Here is a 19,897-nt window from a genome sequence, read left to right as displayed (position 1 = left end):
TTTTAAAATGTGATTCAAGCCATTTTCTGGGAATAGATATGCATACAGTAATATTTACATATATACAAATAAATATATACAAATATACAAATATATACACACACTACATACATACACACATACATGAAAAATAGCGCATTTCTAAATATGAAATATGATCCATGTTAACTAAAAGTCAAACATAGAAAGCTACTACACAGCTGACATATGGCAATGGTGGAATTACATAAAATACTTGACAAACCTTGGTCTTGGTACCAAGAAAGATCAAGTATCTTTATTAAAGCCATTTAAAACTCCTCTGGATATTTCCCCTGTCCTTCATCAGAAGCAGGGAATGCTGATTCAATCTATTGTGCCATGCTGGTTTCAGAGGGTGCGTCCCAGCGTTATTCTCATTGAAAGCAGTAAGTGAGTCTTTTGAAGTCGGCATGAGATACTTTTTCTTCATTTTTTTCTTCAGCTTCGAAGTCGAAAGCAAGGGAATTTGAGAGAGAGGAGGGAAGGGAAAGAATATATTCATTGTCCATTGACATGCTGCTGGTAATTTTAAAGTTCCCGGATCAAAGAATGTGACAGGGCAGAGCAGCTGTGGTCAGGGTTTCACCTGCATACCAATGGCGGAGTGACAGGTCCTCAAAGAAAACACTTTCATTACACTATTCTGCATTGTAGTTGGCTTTTCATGTTTGTTCTTTATCATACAGCATGCAATATGCCTCTTATATTTGCAAGGGGATGAAGGGAGTCTTGGGTGGAGGCGGAGGGGGAGGTGGGTGAGTTCTGATGGAGCAGATGTGACATGCAGATCATTTTACCTTCTGCTGACCCCGTGACCGGTAGACATCCCATTCTTCCTATCTTCTTCTGTGGTGGCAATATTACATGGGGGCCGGGGCAGCCCACCGCTGATCAATATGGAGTCTATTACAATTGAAAGACGGCCAAAGACTTTGAGGATCACTTTCTCCGTCTGACACGACAAACAATCGGAACCTCAAACTGATTTGAAAAATAAAACGAAAGAAGAAAAGTGAATCTTTAATTGGAGGTTAATCGTCTTTTTAGATTAATCAATTTCTGCTTCGTGTCCGAGCATCAGAGTTCTATTACTTTCTCCTTGATGAACATGTCGAGGTATTGAGAGTGGAAAAAAGCTTCCTTTCTCTATATATATTCCAGCCTTTTAATCTACTCTGAACAACAAACCAGCCTGAACACAGCAAAGTAAACCTTTCTTGTAGAACATGCTACTGTCGGAATCCTTTGAATTCTAGATTGGCAAGGGCCCATTTGTACAAGGTCTATTGTCTGATCTCTCGGCTGTTTGGGTTAAATTAAAAGTACCACGCGGGGATATAGGAAGATGTGTGATACTGATATCAAGGGACGTTTGCATTTACTGGGGAATTAGATTAGGTCAAAGGTCAAATACATTTAGCATTTTTTTCTTTCCTCTGAAAACTATCTCGGCGTGAGATGCTGCTCCAGATAAATGAACGACATCCCTGAATGTTTCTTGTCCCAGGTGCTATTCTGTCTTTTCCCCCTCATTGGACAGAGTAAATAATATATCCCCCCCCCCCCTCTGATGTGCAACTGTAGCGGAATGGAAACAAGCAGTAGAAGAAAGAAGCGCTTATATTGCCCCATGGGAGAGCTTTTTCCGTCCTCGCCTCTGCGCTAGGCCCCGTCGGTTGCCATGGCACTCAGGTGCGTTCGATCTTTGACACATTACGAGCCCGCCTCAGCCCAGGGGGTCCATCTGGCCCGAGGGGACCACGCCAGACAACATCCAATATCAAAAAAGGAAAATATATTTTTTTATGTTTAACAGCAGAACCCTCTACCCACTACCTCCCTTCTGCTTAAGCTTGTCTTGATATATCGACGATGGGTACGATTCTTTCTCATATATGGCGATAATCACCCTCCTCTGTCCACCTTCCGGTATTCTTTGAAAATAGCTTTGACTCATGTGCTTGACTGTATGTGTGTTTGTGCTTTAACCCCAAATTGGGTCTACATTGTGCATCATGTGAGGGTAGGATCCACAACCCCCAGGGCCCTTAGATTTCCGTGACACACGCAGAGAGACAAACACACACACACACACACACACACACACACACACACACACATACACACGCACACACAAGTATACTCATGCGAGCGCGTTCTAACGCACACATTTACAAGTACACGGTGAGCCGGCTGAAGTCACGGGAGTATACTGCTCATCCCAGAAGCGTCATCCAAAGAACGTCATTCAGTAATACACAGGGAAGGCAGTCCCTCAGCGCCTGGACCCTCACCGCTGCATGCAGGAACGGAAACAACAACCTCGCTGTGGGATCAGGGGCTGTTTACGTGGCTGATGACCTCCCCCCGCCCCCCCGCCAAGCCGGCCCCCCGGGGAGGTCTCTGCTTTGAATCCGGCGGTAATTGGGAGGGTCTTTTCACGAATACCCCCCCCCCCAACCCCCCGATAACGAGGCTGACTTTGGGAGAGGACTCGTCTCTTCTGTGATTTTCAAATAGAGTAAGCGTATCATACAAAAAACATATGGTTTTCAAGGTGTAAATTGTGTGTCCCTTTGATATTTATGAATGTAGTATGTATGTAATGTAAATCATATGGGACCACATTGACATAATTGCATGATTTACAGCAGTGTGCAGTGTAACTCTTTATGTACATCTCCAGAGGATTTTAAAACAAGATACTAATGACTATGGGCGAATTAAAAAATATGATTTGCTTTTCCACACCAGGCAAGCGGAATTGAAGTAAATGAAAGAAATATGAGGATATTTCACTATGAAAGGCAAACGCACTGCACAATTTAGAGTGTACGTGTGTGTGTGTGTGTGTGTGTGTGTGTGTGTGTGTGTGTGTGTGTGTGTGTGTGTGTGTGTGTGTGTGTGTGTTTTAGGCAATCAACAGTCTCTCTAAAGGGATACATCATTCATGCAGTGGAAGGAGATTTGGCATTGCTTATCACACTGAGGTTATTGAAATCCAAGCACACATTTCGATCTATCACACTCGATTATCATCAGTTATATGAGGCAACGTTATCGACATCAAAGTTGCATTGCACTTTGCCTCAGCCCTCTTTCAAGGTGCACTTAAGATATGTGAAGATAGCAAATGCATTAGGGAAGGTTTTTAATACACATTTACCATAGATGTCCGCCTTTCCCTCTGCCGTTTGAATCTCTCTCTCTCTCTCTCTCTCTCTCTCTCTCTCTCTCTCTCTCTCTCTCTTCCTGTCGCTCCAGCAGCAACGCAACACAATGCAGTGTACAAAGTGAAATAGTCCATTTAGGTAAGAAAGTTGGCTGTTCTTTAAGTTTATATCAACGACGGCAACATCGATGTTGTCAGAAAGATTGCTCTTTGTGAAGTGTGTCTGATGCAGGAAATTGATTCAGTTTAAGCACTTCAAAGACTTTGAAGGTGTTTGATCAAGCTTGCTGGTCTACAAGATTACAGATATGGCAAAAGTTTAGTTCATGAAAGCCATGTCCAACTGTGTGCAATTGGACATTTCAAATGCACACATTTTTGGCAGTTTGGGCTTGAGTATTGCTGTAATATGGTGCATAGGTAATTCAATTCTAAAATCAGAAGGTATCACAGCTGCAAATATCTGAAACAACATGAGGCCTGACTGTCATAACAACCCTGAAGAGATTTTGGTAATGTGTTTTTGAACCAAAGAAGCAATCATTGGCCGAAAACAGGTGGGGAGAGACCTGCCTCCAACAGTAGAGTATTTGTTCAGCAGCTTGTTAGAATGGCTTTCAGTGAAGATCCAACTGTGAATGCTCAGTGGTGACGAGGTTAAAGAGCAGTATCGACGCCGGGTTGCCGAGCTACAGCCACTTGTTGCAGCTCACTATTTTCATGGTCCTTGGATACTAGGTTTAGTATTTTTTGAATAAGGTTTAAAGGGTAGAATATTTCTCTAAGGGTGCTTGAACACTGCCCCAACAAACACCAACCATTGCCAACAAGCATCTGGCCGTCAGGCCACACCTGTTGATGGTTTTGGGGGGTGCTCGTTGTGTCGTATTACGTTTTCGCTTTGCAAACATGTTGAATCAGGGTTGGCCAACTTTGGCTTACACTTCATAGTTGGGTGTTGGTGTTTGTTGGGGTAGCATACTACAACCTTTAGACTTTCATGGAAAAACATTTTGTATACGTACGACACAATATAAAAACTCTCTATAGTAATAATAACAGCTGGGTATTTTAATAAATATGAATACGGGCGCAATGTTTTTCCCTTTTCCTAGCGTTTTGTTATCCCGATTTGCGCCAGTGTTTTTTTTTAATCTTTGCACGCTCGTGGATTGGCTGAAACGTGTCTGGTCAACTCACTATAATTACAGGTGTCTCGCTATGTAAGTTTGACCTTCAATTTGATTGACAACCATTCATCCGATCTTTACACATCGCGGGTGCATTGCTGAGGACACCAAGGAAGTGCAGTGTGGAGTGTGAAGTTGTTTTGATGAGCGGTTCTTTAGAAAGCGTCAAGTGGCAATACCAGAGTCCAGGCCACTAGCCCCTTCCCATCGGGCCGTATCAAATGGGCACTGCATTTTTACATTCAATAACAGTGAAATCCTGTAGGCTGTTGCGTGAATCCAAAGGCGACGATGTCTAGCATCCACTGCAGGGCCGCTGCTGGCCATTTCGGTGCCCTACGCGAGCGGGGGGGGGGGGGGGGGGGAAGGGGAGCCTCTTTTTATATATTAGGTAAAAACATATAATTGCCGAAATTGAGTGATAGGTTATGCAATTAAGAAAAAACAACGGTGGGCCTCTTCATAACTAATTTATATATTTTTTTAATTCAATAATGTAATAATTATTTTTATTTTTTTAGTTTTTTTACAAACCATAATTTTTGGTGCCCCCCCCCCAGGTACTTGGTGCCCTACGCACTCTGCGTACTCTTCTTATAGGGAGCAGCGGGCCTGGTCCACTGTGTATGTATTTATGCCCAATTCATGCTTGTTAAGCTAATGGAGCATACGTACAAAAAAAGGTATGACACCAGGAATAGTACAGTTGCGAATCCAGTTTCCGTCATCCAGCGATAAGTGACTTAAATGTCAAGGCAATTACGTGCATTTATTTTGCTTCACTTTTGTACCACCACACTCAACCTCCCCCTGTTTCACCCGCTAGCGAGAGGCACAGATTGAATTAATAAGGCCAGCTAAACTCTCTCTGCTACACCATTGCAGTAATCTTTCTCCAAATTCTCTTTCATGTTCTTTTCATTCAAGTGGCTACTTCGTGCTGTACGAGCTCTTGCCGATTCACTGCTGCCTTTTGATTACATTTGTTTGCAATTTTCTTCGATGGAAACTTTCCTCAACCAATGGAGGGATATATGTATTCAGGCCGTCTCAACATGCTACAGCGTATAGATTATTCTGTCTGTATATTAATATAATAATATACTATATTATATGTAGTATATTGATAATCTTATTTGGCGTTAAAGGACAATGATACTTAAAGGGGACATATCATACCACCAGGTGTGAGTGTGATTAGCCATTACAAGCAGGTTTGAAAATGTGCAGCATTGTGACATCACAGGTTGGCGTGTCCATCTATCCGTCACACATCTAGATGGACACGCCCACCTGTGATGTCACAATGCTGCACATTTTGAAAACGGCTTGTAATGCCTAATCACACTCACACCTGGTGGTATGATATGTCCCCTTTAACTAAAGAAAAGGAAATAATGTTCCAATCCCGAACACGCACTCACTGTGTCTCTCGCTCATTCTCTCTCTGTCTCCATTGTTGTTGCTCTCTTCTTCTCTCTCTTTTTCTCTTTATCTCTCTCTCTGGTCTCCCTCTCTCTCTCTCTCTCTCTCTCTCTCTCTCTCTCTCTCTCTCTCTCTCTCTCTCTCTCTCTCTCTCTCCCTCTCCCTCTGTGCAGAGGCTGCCTGGGAACATGAACTCTGAGGCCGTGGTGCAGAACAAGCTCTCCCATTCCATCAGAACACGTTTCCTGCGGCTGCTCCCTCTGGACTGGAACCCCAGTGGCTGGCTGGGCCTCAGAGTGGAGGTGTACGGCTGTGCCTACAGTGAGTCTCCACCGCCCTGACAGCTGCTACAGCACCCACACTAGTAGGAGCACACAGACAAACACATACACACACACACACACACACCCACACATAGACACACACACACACAACACACACACACACACACACACACACACACACACACACACACACACACACACACACACACACACACACATTCCTCTTGACTCCTTACTCTTTCTGTAGTTCAGAACTTCAGATTGGAGAGGAGGAGAGAAATGTTAGAAATGCATTGGATATCTGTGGGAAAATGATGAACCATTCCTAAGACGTTTTAATAAGACAAGCATCAAAACGCCAGCCTTGTGAGACCACCCAGATATTGAGGTGTGTGTTCAGTCTTGCCTAGAGTAGGAAGCAATTGATTTCCAAATATGGGCACGGCTTTAGTTAACAAAATACAGCCGGTATTTAATAGCTAGTGACCCTCTTGCTCTCGTTGCCCTTGCCGTGTCAAGTTGGAAGCAGAGCAAAAACATATTTTTATTCATTCATTTTTATTCATTCAGTCTATTTTGTGTAAAACCGTTTTGATTGCTCCATAGATAGCTACACTTTTGGCGGTCTGTGGCATTGCTCGTTTGTTGGAACAGGAACTCCCTCCCTAAGCGCTGATTGAAGACATAATTTGTACATTCTTGGAAAATCTTCTCAACTGAACTTTCAACTGACAGTTTTAACTACGCTAATCCATTCCTATTAGTTTATTGCACTGCATGCAGATCCAAACAGAACATATGGATAGACAGCTGCCATTTAGTTTTCATGATAAAAGCCACTAATATTGGCATAACATCCATATTTTCTACCAACACTTCGTTGCCTGGACAGAATATATATTTTTTGACTTTAGGGAAAAGTATTAGAGTGTTATAAATAAAAGATGCATATATGGGTTCAAGAATCAAATGATATGTTGCAGATAGAATGGATTAATGTAGGGATATGGGGAAGGCATTATGATTATGACATAATTTAATGCTCTTATCAACCATAATAAGTCAATCTGATGATTAGCGCATCTCATATTTAATCAGTCATGGCAATCCAGTGTTTCATTGGTCGTCGTGAAGCTGCCACATGTTTTCTCGCAGGCTTATGCATTCCAGAACATCGTTATCATGCTCTGATTATGACTATTAAGACGTCATATGAGAATAACACGGATAGCAGGGGTGATGGACATTATGTGGGTTTTGGCTGCGCTTGGGGTTTGGCAGGGGGCGGTGCTTGGGAGAATGCGTGGTGTATACAGAGGCTTGTGAGGTGGCACACACACACACACACACACACACACACACACACACACACACACACACACACACACACACACACACACAGACAACAGCTTCTGCAAAGTTGCGAGGCAGCAAACTGCTGTTCTAGCTGATACAAAATAAATATAACAGAAGCGAGGGATTAGGGGGAGGTGTGGTGGGGAGGGGGGAAGGGAGGGGAGTAGGGTGTGACGGCGACTCCTCTGCCACACGTAGCACGATGCCCCTGAACGGGGATGAGCCAGTGAATTACTGCCCTGTGAAAGACAGTTCTAATTATCCCTGAGTGAGCAGTTTTATAATGCCCCAACCGTTCCGCCACGCTGTTCCACGTCGTATTAATGTTGGATGAGCATGCTCGCGCCACGGTTATGAATGCTGCATGACACGCAGCCCGCCTCCTATGTTCCACACTAATGCAAAAAGAACACTCACGCTAGCTTTCGGCGGCTAACAAAGACAGCTATGAGGGGAGAGCGACCGCACCTGTGCATCACCGTCGTGTGTGTGCGTGAAGGATGATAAAGGCGCACTTACACCAGAGGGTTGTTCTGTAGAGGAGATTGTCTTTTCCGATGAGAACTCCCTCAGGGATGACGATGATGACGACGATGATGAGGACGACGATGGTCGAGATTTGCAAGGCTTTTTAAATCATTAAATGGCATGCCTAAGCTGTGCATGTACAATGAAATATTGAGAGGTGGGATACACTTTGTGTTACTGTGAGCATTTGCTTCCAAATTTAATTTGGAAGCAACTTATCTAAACAAATTTATCTGCAGTTATAATAGAAAATCTGGGAAAGTGTTTCCATCAGGGAACCGGAAGTGTTGGTACATTTCACTTAACAACATGTCATAAACACATCGGACATCATATCATTATATGCAATATAATTATATTTTTGCTATGGCGAGTGAGAGCACAGGTGTGTATTTTATACCTGCAGAACCTGCAGTCATTTTTACACGGTCAAGAAAAGAGAAACATGCCGTGAATGTCCTTCTCTTATTAGAGGCAGCAGTCTGGGAAAAAAATACAAAGATGAATAAGGTTTGAAATTATTTGTGCAAGTATTTGGAAGGAAAGAGCAACAGCGCTTGTAATGGGCGGTTTTATCTAAGTGGGTGGTGCACGTGTTTATTTGTGTTCACTCTGTTGGTACTGCTCTGGTTCGGTCTTTTAAGGACAGGGTTGGGGCTACTTATTTGAACTTTCTTTTTCATCCCGCCTCTCCATTAGAGAAGCTCACCTGCACTACTCACACTTCAATAGAGACTTCAATCAAATAAAACACTCATGTCTTTGCCAACATTTCCCCTGTCAAAGCACCACTGGGGTTATTTCTTTGCACAGTATTTTTTTTTATTGAGAACGGAACACTCCTGGGAGCAAGGGGCGCTTTCAACAGGCTGCATTCACTCCTGTTGATGAGAACAATAATAAACGCATGAACAGAAAACGAAACACAACTCAAGTCCCATATAGAAGGTTTCAAGTACAATCCCATCACCGCCTGTACAGATGTGAAGCACTGCTTCAGCCCGGCTTTCAACAGATGGGGTGTGATATATACATATATATATATATATATATATATATATATATATATATATATATATATATTTTAATAAACTCTGCATCAGCAGCTCCAGATGCAAGAGGCGACACTTCTCCCAAGCGTCTTCATTCCATTCAATTTGTTTAACATTCCCTCATGGATTTCCGTTGCAGAATCGTACGTGGCGGACTTTGACGGCCGCAGCTCCCTGCTCTACCGGTTCAACCAGAAGTCCATGTCCACGGTGAAGGACGTGGTCTCCCTGCGCTTCAAGAGCCGGCAGGCGGAGGGGGTACTGCTGCACGGGGAGGGCCAGAGGGGAGACTACATCACCCTGGAGCTCCACCGCGGCCGGCTGGCGCTCTACCTCAACCTGGACGAGAGGGGTGAGGGCCGGGGAGGGTGGGCGGGCACCCTGGGAGGGCTGAGGGCGGAGGCGGGGCCTAGATGGCTACAAAACAACCCCTAGATGTTTTGTAGCCATCTAGGGGTTGGTGTTTGTTTGGGTGTGTGAGTGTGTGTGTGTGTACGTGTGTGTGTGTGTGTGAATAATTGTGTGGGTGTGTGTACGTGGGTGTGTGTGTGTGTGTGTGTGCCACGTACATACTACATTTGTACAAAAAGTATGAGTGTACTTGTGTGATGGTGTGTGTGTTTGTGTGTATGAGTCCTACATACTCCATTTGTACACAAGCGTGAGTTTATTTGTGATGGGGTGTTTACATGTGTGTGTGTGTGTGTGTGTCTTTGTGTGCTTGTGCGTGTTTGTGATCCCATCAGTGCGGTGTGAGTGTGTGTCTTTCATTCTTTGCCTTTCCAATTAGCTCAGCTCCTGAGCTCCAATGACTCGGTGGCCTCAGCCATTTAAAGGTTCACTCTGGGGGGATCTGAACACGCTTCCAAAAAAAAAAAGAAGCTAAACTCCTAACGACACCACCAGCCTTGCCCCGGTTCTCCTGTATTCATGCCCTGTTTCTCTTCCTCACATTGCGGCCGCGTTCCAGACGACACGAGGCTGAGATCCAGCGGCGGGCGTAGCGTGGCGGTCACTCTGGGCAGCCTTCTGGACGACCAGCACTGGCACTCGGTCCTCATCGAGCGCTTCAACAAGCAGGTCAACCTCACCGTGGACTCCCACACACAGCACTTCCGCACCAAGGGGGAAGGGGACTCCCTGGAGGTGGACTATGAGGTATGTTTCCCATGCAAACACACATCACACCTTCCGACCTGTGGACGGGTATTTTTAGATGCATTTTTAATTTGGATGCAGCTAAGCGTGTGGCGAGCGATAACAGCATCAACAGTGACAAGAATGCAATGTCTCTGCTCCTATACTGTTACGACACGCCCCGCGCACGTATCAGGTCGATTTCCAAACGTGTGATGGTATAGTCAATAGAATTATACTGACTTAAGTACATGCCACGATTGGTAATCCACAATTTGTAACTTCAATACAAACAGATGAAAAAATATAAATTAAATAACGATAATAGCGATTATTATACGGAACAATATTGCTGGAATGAATACAATTATTTTTTTGATTACATTTAATGTGCCTTTGGACAGCTGTACAACAACCAGAAGCCGCCATTAAAAGGCATGGCTAACGCCAGATCCCTCTTTTCTTTCCAAGTTAAGTTTCGGGGGTATACCCCTTCCCGGCAAGCCTGGCACCTTCATCAGGAAGAACTTCCACGGCTGCATTGAGAACCTGTACTACAACGGGATTAACATCATCGACCTGGCCAAGAGACGCAAGCCCCAGATATACAGCGTGGTAGGAGCCTCTTCCCATCACCAACATGCTGCATTCCCTTCCACTGCACTTCTAATGTCATCCATTATGCATACTTCTTCATTAAAAGCAGCGGAATGGAAGGGCAAAAACAAAGTATTTTTCTTATTCTCTCCGCCGAATGTCACCTTTATTTACCCCATGCTCAGCCTTACTGTGAGTGTTAGGGCCAGGTGCTACTTATCCAGCGGTACCTTGCTACGGCAACATAATCAGATATATTTAGAGGTGGTAGGTCACGCAGAGTACGCCGGAGGGAAGCAGATGTAAACACTGTTGGAACAAGCAAATATACACACACGAAGACTAACCACAAAAGTCCCCAGCAGGGGTTCAATCCAAGGTCCTCCTTTAGTTGTTGGGCATCGGAGTTAACTATCGAGACACTGCCTCATTCTGGACTTCCTCCCAGCCGAATCAACGAAGATGGGCAACGAAGAGAGCGCTATAGCGGGTAACAACGCTAATTACAAGCCATTACATGAAAGGTGGGGGGGTCACTGGAGGAGAGGGGGGGCTCATGGTGGAGGAGAGGGTGGGTAAGGGTGGGGTGGGGTGGGGGGGATGGTGCATAAAGGTGCAAAGGAAGGGCGTGGAGAAGGTCAAGGGAGGGAGGGGTGGGCTGGATGTGGCGGTGGATCTTTAGGTGTAAAGCACACAAGAGGGACAAAGAGATGGAAAGTGGAATTGCCTTTGGTCCCACTTTAGAAGGAGGGCGAGGCCTGGTTGTGCGCTGTGTTGGGACGGAGTCTGGGGGGCTTGGGGAGTGTATTCACTGATCCGTGCAGGCGTAAGTTATTATTACCTCCCACCTCTAGCCCGGAGGTGACTTGCATTATTGAAGTTAGCCCGCCGCCCCTCCCCCCCAGTCCCCAACTCCCCCCCCTCTCCTCCTTCACACACACACTCAGACACACAAACAAACACACACACACCTTCCCTCCACTTTCACACCTCGCCTGCTTCGGTCCACACCGTCCTGGCTAGACGTGAACCCGGGCAAACTCCTTTGAACGCAGCTGGGCGTCGCGCACGTGGAGCCGCGCACGTGGAGCCGCGCACGTGGACGCCGCGCGCGTGGAACCGCACACGGCGGTCGCGGGCGGGCGGCGGCGAGCCGCATCGCGCTCGGTCCACTTTGATACCATCTGACACCTAATGTATTCCGACTGAACGTGGTGTCTGCTTGCCAGCCTTTCCTTCCGATTGGCCCTGAGCGTTTCCCGTGAGGAACCGCAGATGGTCGGACTCTGAAGCGGGCGCTCTCTTCTTTTACCCTCCTCCCCGGGTCTGAGGGGATCGATGGCGGCCATGCGCAGTACGCCACCGCTGGTGTGACCTTTTCGCCGCCGCCTGCCAAAAGGCGGCTCTCCTCTGTTCTCTTCCTGCTGTCCCTGGGCGTTTCCGTTGCGTATGGGGGTGACATTTAACCCACTTCCCTGCAGTGTCACCGTCCCGGCCTAACCCAGTACCCCGTCCGTTTATCTGTCTGTCTGACTGTCTGTCTGTTACATAATTTTCACTCTCTGCCTGCATAATCTTCTTCAATCTAGATCAGGGCCGCTGGAAAATAAGAACAATCGGATATGTATACCTCTATTGTTTTATGCGTGGCTGACTTGGGAGAAGATTATTTTCATCATGCTGAAAACCGCATACTGAAGTTGGAGTCGACCAATTCAAACGCAGTGAACCGGTCTTTGTTTTTACAGATGTTGTCTATCTATTGCCGAGAGAGACATTGCAATAATTGTGCCCGTGTGTGACTGCCTGTCTGGCTGGCTGTCTGGCTGCCTGGATCAGCCATTTAATGAAGCAAGAACCGGGAGGGATTTGCAGCTACTTTGGAGGAATCAAATATGTATTCACGTCTGTTTAATTAAACAGTATTGCAAATAGAGTTGATCTTGACTCCGGGGATGGCAAGGTGACACTGCACTCTGTCTCGCTCTGGTCTCCAGGGCAACGTGACCTTCTCCTGCTCTGAGCCCCAGCAGGCCGCCGCCACCTTCCTGAGCTCCAGCGCCAGTTTCCTGTCGCTCCCGGCAACGGTGGCGGCGGCGGCCGTTGCGGGCGGCACGGGGGGAGCGTTCTCGCTGCGCTTCCAGTTCCGGACGTGGAACGCCGACGGGCTGCTGCTCTCGGTCCGTCTGGCCCCCGAGCCCCAGAGAGTGGAGCTGCAGATCAGCGGCAGCCGGCTGCGTCTCACCCTCCACACCTCTGCCCAGCAGAAGTCCCAGGTCTCTACTGGTGAGGGGCGCCCGGCCACACACACACACACCCCCACACACACCCCCCCACACACACACACACACACACACACACACACACACACACACACACACACACACACACACACACACACACACACACACGCACACACACACACACACACTCAGACAGGCACACACACACACAGACTTGTGATTGCCCAAACCAGGGCACCACAGCTTCAAATGAAACAGCCAAATATAGACGACACCACATTATTTCTATGCGTAAGTGGGCGTCACTTCGCCGGTGACATTTGTGATTTTGCATGAAAAAAAATAAACGTACGTTGACATGGAAAATGGGAGCTTGCAAGGTATATCTTTTTGTTGCACCACTGAGAAAGGAAATTGTGTAATTTGTTTGCAAGGATCCTGGGGAAAAGATTTAGCTAAGGTCTAAATATCGTGCTTGGCATGCAATACTTGAAATACTACAGAATCCCATCCATCAAACCTAGTTCTGAATCTAGGTCTGCTCAGCAGTGGAAACCCACGGCAGAGTTTTCTATGTTAACTGTTTGTGTGTGTATGTGTGTGTGTGTGTGCACATGCGTGAGTGTGCTTGCATGTGCATGTGTGTTTGTGTGCGTTTTTGTGTGGGCGGATGTCTGTGAATATATCTGTGTGTGTGTGTATGTGTGTGTGTGTGTGTGGGTGTGAGCGCATGCATGTGTCTAAGTATGTCCTCTGGCCAAAAGCGGATTTAGTGTAGATTTTAGGATCCTGTTTGCCAACATGAGCTCCAGTTTCTCTTACAGAATCAAAATGTTTTGCTCCATACTTGCCCTTGATGTGGTTGTCAAGTTTGCGCTCATAAAATATTACTAATTAGCTGTATTTTTTGAAGGTGCCTCATTATGAAGTCATTTTGAATATATATATTTCATAATGTTTTAATTATTTACGGTACATTCAGTATGTATTCTGTATTTTATTAAGAGTGTTTCTTAAATAACAGCAATTGTAGTACAATTAATAGATCTGATAATCTTAAATTGTATCATTGATTATCAACACCATACGTAGACTCAAATAGTCTGCATATTTATATAAATATATGTTAAGTGTATACAACTGCATAGGTTGCATATCTCTTTTGCATAGTGAATGTATGCTTGAAGTACAAGAGACAGTTCCAGAACAGATAAACCACCGCGTGTCAGTGCACACCATCAGTGCTAGTTGGGCAGTGGCATGCATACTACAGCAAAGACCATAGTTGTGCCAGTGTTGCCACCAACTTGCTCTCACGTACCACTGCAAACTGGCAGATTTGTAGTTAGAGCTGGGTTTTCTCTCTCTCTCTCTCTCTCTCTCTCTCTCTCTCTCGCTGCTGAAAATTGCCTTCTACTAAAGCCTTTTCTATTTGTTGTCTATAAAAAACTGTGCATTGCTCCTAGAACTCGATGTCACACTGTCTGAGAGCAATCACTGGGATGGTATGCCTCTCCACAATCAATTCTCTCCCTAGTCTGTAGGTTATTCTCAAGATGTGAGGGTTGGCCCAATCTGATTTCATGTAATATACTTTTGAAGATGATGATAAAACTCTCAATTTGTATTATATCACCCCTTCTAGAGGATGGATCGATGTATGTTAGATGTTTATCTTTAACTTTTAATAGTTTCAAACAAAGGTCTGGACGGATTGGGATGACAGCAGAATTGTAATAAGTAATTTAAAGCTGGAAGAAGACGATGGTTGACATGAAGTAGTTACATTGTCTGTGTTTTAGAGTCCTCAATGGAACAGCGATTGTCGAAGCAGTTGAACTTTCGGTTAAGAACCCCCCACTCCCTTCCCTCCACCCCAACCATCCCCCAGCCCCATCGTCCCAAGGAGACATGGGCTTGGCTTGTCTTTGGTTTTGGTCCATTTTTCGGAAACAGCGCAAATGATGAATAATGCATAAGAATGGATTGAGTCACTCACGGCTGTTTCTTCGGCCTTGCTGGAGGGGGGAGCCGTTCTTCTCTGGGCATCAGCGTTTGTGGGCCCCTGTGGGGCCGATCACTTCCTGCAACAACGGCCAGATGTGATCAAGTACAAGCAGAGGTCACCCTCCATCTGTTGCAGGTTCCGGCCCTTTTGTTTTATTTATTCCTTTTCCCAAAGATGTGTGTTAACACCAGGTGCACCATTTTTTTCTTCTTTTTGTTCCTTTTCTTTTTTTTTCTTTGTTTGTTCCAGACAATAACTGTGAAATCCGCCGGTTGGTTTAATTGTAATTGAATGTAAATTCGCAGAGAGCACCCGCAACTCTGCCGGTCTCCCTCACCTCTCTAGCAGATGGTTAGAGCTGAGAAGATTTACAAAGGCAACCCACAGAGAGGAACAACCCAGACGACCTTGAATGTCGGGCCTTGCGTTTCCCTAAAAACAAAAGCAACAAGAATTGAAAACAAATGTAATAAAAAAACGTGTTTGTGAGTTTGGTGCCACATATTCCTGTGGGAGGGTGGAACAAACACTAGAAAAAAATGCATTTAAAAGCGCTGCAAGGAAATGCCGAGCACAGTTTGACCAAGAAAAATGTCCCTTTCTCTTTCCCAGTTATATTTGGCATACCATGCGTAACATTTCAAGTACAAGTAGATCTTACCCAATGATGAAAAGCTGGAATAGAGCACAAAAACAACACAGTTTTGTAGATACGGAAGAAAACAAAAAAACAATGCTTATGAATTGCTCAAGGCCTACGAGGTAAAACTGTTCAAACTCTCTGTCAACAGGGCACAGATTGAACGATGGATTGTGGCACTTGGTAACCCTGGATACACAAAACCACCAGATCAGCCTGAGCCTGGACAATGAACCAGCGTCCACCGTGGAACTAGGAGAGCGTTTGGACGCCGTGGACCATGTTTATTTTGGAGGTGAGTCTCTTTTGGGAGTTTTGCCACCACTTGCTGGGTTTTGAGTTGCGTTCAAGTTGTTTTTCACGAAGTAGTATTGTGTCTAATCCTCCATCCTCCATATGTCGACAATAATATAAAGTACAGAATACTTTATCTTACAGAGCACACCCCATGGCCTGACATCCCCTTACCATATTAGTATGGATCCTCAGTTCATTTTTGATTTCCAAGGGGCGTAATCAACGGGAGCATACCAAGAGGCCAATGAATGCAATTTGAAAGAATTACAACCAACCATTTCAAAAGCCGTTTGGAAATGGGGCAACACATGTATCTTATCAACAAAAGCTTTTGGCGTAGTTGTTTGTTCTTCTTTTAGAGGAAATATACCGTCCAGTTTGTTTACTACTGCCACGACAGTTGATTAAACGGACCGTTCTACATCAATGGCGGCCATCTTGGTTGTTTACAATAACACCTCAACGGAGCACCTCTGTTCGGTCATCATATCAAATAATACGATATTTGATACAAATACCCGAACCTCGTATTAGATAAACGGTCGGCTGGACATCGGTCTGAAAGGTTAGGGGGCAGACCATCTGCCAGAGAAAATAAAGCTTGAGCGGGCTGATTCGTCTCGTTTACAGGCTACACACCTTTGAAAGAAGAACTTGAAAAAATCGACATCTAATTTGTCGTTTATATAAATTAGCATTTGTTGGGAGGGAAATATGAATTTAACTATAGTGCAAATGATGTGTGAATAACACTTGTTTAAATCTTGATTTGTTGACAAACATAATTGAAATATTTGGAGCCTAGGAATGATATTGGGAATGCTGCACGTGAAAGCCGACAACGAAGCTCTTTCCGTTAATTTATTTATTTCTCTGCTTTTAAATCCAAACTGCTGCTAAGCAAAGATTTACTTATTATTGCTACAGAACTTCAGCTTCCATTGCCTTGCCTTGTAAATCTCAAATCTTCTGGTGGTGGCATTTTACTAAGCCTCTCTTAAAGCCGTCAACTTGCATAATACAGTCATGCTGGTTTTGATGTTGCTGCCTCTCTTTTCACCAGCGCTATATCCCCTGCACAGATGTTGAAATCACCACACAACTGTCAATCCATTAAATACAGCCATACCATTTTATCAGTAAAACACCAGTTGTGTAGACGGGCTTGCATGCTGTTGCCAGCGGACAACAGCAAAACACAATCTCCTCTTATAACTTTACCATATTTTCCGAGGCCCATTTTTCTTTGTTCAAAGTAATTCAGTTGAAGCTTTTATGACAGCTGCCGGATACATTAAAATCCAACCGTTGTGTTTCATTAGGTTGCCCTTCATCAACAAGCACCTCTTACTGTGAGAACCCTACCACGGCGTTTCAGGGCTGCATGCGGCTTATAGTCATCAACGGCCGGCCCACCAGCCTCCATGACGTCCAGCATGGCATCCTGGGGAACTACAACGGCCTTAGCTTTGACATGTGCGCCATTCATGACAGGTATGACAATTTGACAAAGGGTCGGGAACATAAGAAATGTTTGGTATCTAGGATGCGGTGGGATAGGGCTTTTTGGTGGCGGATTGTAATGATCAAAAATTCACAGGCGACTTTCTGCAAGGCTTCTGTTTTTTTAGAAATACAGCAAAAGAGGATGGTCAGTTTTTTTATCCATTTATCAACAACTGTTAGTGTTAATATGTTACACTGAGAATGGTGACCTCCTCACTGAATGATGCTGAGCAGATGCTAATTACCAGAAAACCCTTTCATTTTCTCTATGTGTTTTTGTGTATGTGGCTTTGTCTTTGTATAAGTCGGTGTGTGTGTGTGTGTGTGTGTGTGTGTGTGTGTGTGTGTGTGTATGTGTGTGTGTGTGTGTGTGTGTGTGTGTGAAAGAGCTCACATAGCACATGTAACAACCTCCAAATTCCCTCTGTCTGCCATTTTATGCAAGTGTTAGTGTTGGGCATGTGCAATGCTCATTAGCTAAATCTAGGCTGTGTTCCTCGGCTATTCCTTCATCCTTCTTCCTTTTCCCCCACCTTCAAAAGTCTGAAACCACCCGTTTCTCTGCAAGGGAGGGGCGGGGCCTTACCCAGCCACTGGAGATAATGGCTTTTTGCTCCACTGCTCTTTCGACTGCGTTAGTGCTAAAGCTTCATTGTCCCCTTTATTATAGAGGGGAGAACTCTGCGTGCCGGGTGGCATAATTTCAGCGGTTAACAAAGGCCCCTTCCATGTCTAAAGAAAAGAAAACGAACAGAAATTATTAAACCTACACCTGAGACTGCCAGGCAGTCGAATGGCACTGCAGCATTTAACAGCGGAATGGAAGCCGTCCTGTGTTGATAAATGAAGGCTCACGTAGGAAATCCTAAGGCAGAGTAATGTAAATACATAACAATGGGACTGAACTCATTTATGGAGGCTTGAATAGTAAGTCAGACCGCAATTTAAGAAATGTGCGCACTGTGCAAACAGCTCAAGAGAGGAGGAGGCATTTTAATTTGAATGATTGTTTGTCCTCACTCGGTTGAAAAGGAACATGAACCTTTCTCTCACCTCTCAAGGTTGACATATTATCTAGCATTGACCCAACTTATTAGCGAAATTGAAAAAGGGGTTGCCAAACAAGTATATGTTTGATGGACTCTCCAGCGTCACCCTCCATTTCTATCTTTGCTGCTAATTAAATCAATCCAAACGCATGTGTCTAAATACTCGTATCAATATTCTATTAGCATACATTAGCAGGCGATGCAGGATGTTATTTCGGATGTGTAAACATTTGCCTTTCCTTCTACTTCTCTCCCATGTGTGTGATTACGATTCGCTAGGGGCCCGTATATTCCACCATTAAACAGGAAGCATTGTTATTTTTTTCTGAAACGATTCATATGGGATTCAAGGATGCCAAACGACATTGCAGTTTAAAGACCCATGTCTTTCACGATACTATTTCATATCGAATTGTGCAGTGCAAATAAAGTAACCAATTTTGAATCCGACCTTTATCTTTTATTGGGCATTTTTGAATCTTGTTCGTATATCGAATCTCCAACCGTTGAGGGATTGTTTATTTTCACTTTCTCTTCCATGTCTGCCAGATGTCTGCCGAACCTGTGCGAGCACGGAGGCCAGTGCTCCCAGACCTGGAGCTCTTTCCACTGTGACTGCTCGGGAACCGGGTACTCAGGGGCCACCTGCCACAACTGTACGTTGGACTCCCTTTGGCTTCTCCTTGCCTAACAAACACCCAGCTATATATAGAGAGAGAGCGAGAGATGGGAAAACATGTTCTTGATGGTTCGGTGCCACTGAGGGGGCATCCCCTGGGGAAATTGAAATATCTTGTGTTTGCCAAGCAAACAATCCTCCATAAATAAAGGTGCAACAAACGCCTTTTTATCAAACAACCGAGCACATGGTGGTTTTAATTTGGTCTCCTCCTGATGTCGCACTATTCGTCTATGGTTAGACTAATGTACAGGATAAACATGTGTTGAAGCAACATTACTTGGATGGCGCTGCTGCTGGCTTCCGTTTGTCTTTGACATGCCAGCGATTCTTGATTATAATCGCTTGTACCCGCAATAATATGTCACACACTATATCACGGATACATACATAAAGCTACCGAAAAGAAGACTCCTAAAATACAGAGTTTCACTTCAATAGCTAAAACGTAGCAGCTGGCGAGATGTCATCCTGCCTCCGTTGAGCCATGAAAATGAGATTGAGTGGAAAATATCCATCCATCACCAGCCTAATTCCAAGGTGTAGGGAGGAAAGAAACACAGTTATCTCTGCACGCCGGTTCGGGGTTATACCTGAGCCCAGCCAGCTGGAGAGAGGAGCTGTGCAGGCAGTTCAACATGGAACGCGAAAAAGTTAATCTGTGCCAGGGGGGGGATGTTAGACTCCTCTGGGACTCGTGAATCTGCCTCCTG

General features: G+C 45.0%; 1 protein-coding gene across 1 annotated transcript in view; it reads left to right on the top strand.

The window, feature by feature from the left end:
* The window catches only part of LOC307073561 (contactin-associated protein-like 5), a gene marked incomplete at both ends in the record, with an annotated part of 73,318 nt that overhangs the window by 24,862 nt on the left and 28,559 nt on the right, over positions 1-19,897 (top strand). Inside the window, 8 exons of the mRNA XM_079733443.1 lie at positions 5,982-6,129; positions 9,168-9,380; positions 9,999-10,186; positions 10,637-10,780; positions 12,760-13,048; positions 15,805-15,948; positions 17,273-17,444; positions 19,055-19,161. Coding sequence (XP_079589569.1) covers positions 5,982-6,129; positions 9,168-9,380; positions 9,999-10,186; positions 10,637-10,780; positions 12,760-13,048; positions 15,805-15,948; positions 17,273-17,444; positions 19,055-19,161 — 1,405 coding nt within the window. The remainder of the gene's footprint in view (positions 1-5,981; positions 6,130-9,167; positions 9,381-9,998; positions 10,187-10,636; positions 10,781-12,759; positions 13,049-15,804; positions 15,949-17,272; positions 17,445-19,054; positions 19,162-19,897) is intronic.

This window comes from Pollachius pollachius (genome assembly GCF_949987615.1).
Source record: "Pollachius pollachius genome assembly, chromosome: 3".
Classification (NCBI taxonomy): domain Eukaryota; kingdom Metazoa; phylum Chordata; class Actinopteri; order Gadiformes; family Gadidae; genus Pollachius; species Pollachius pollachius.
This window is presented reverse-complemented; position numbering and strand designations above follow the sequence as displayed.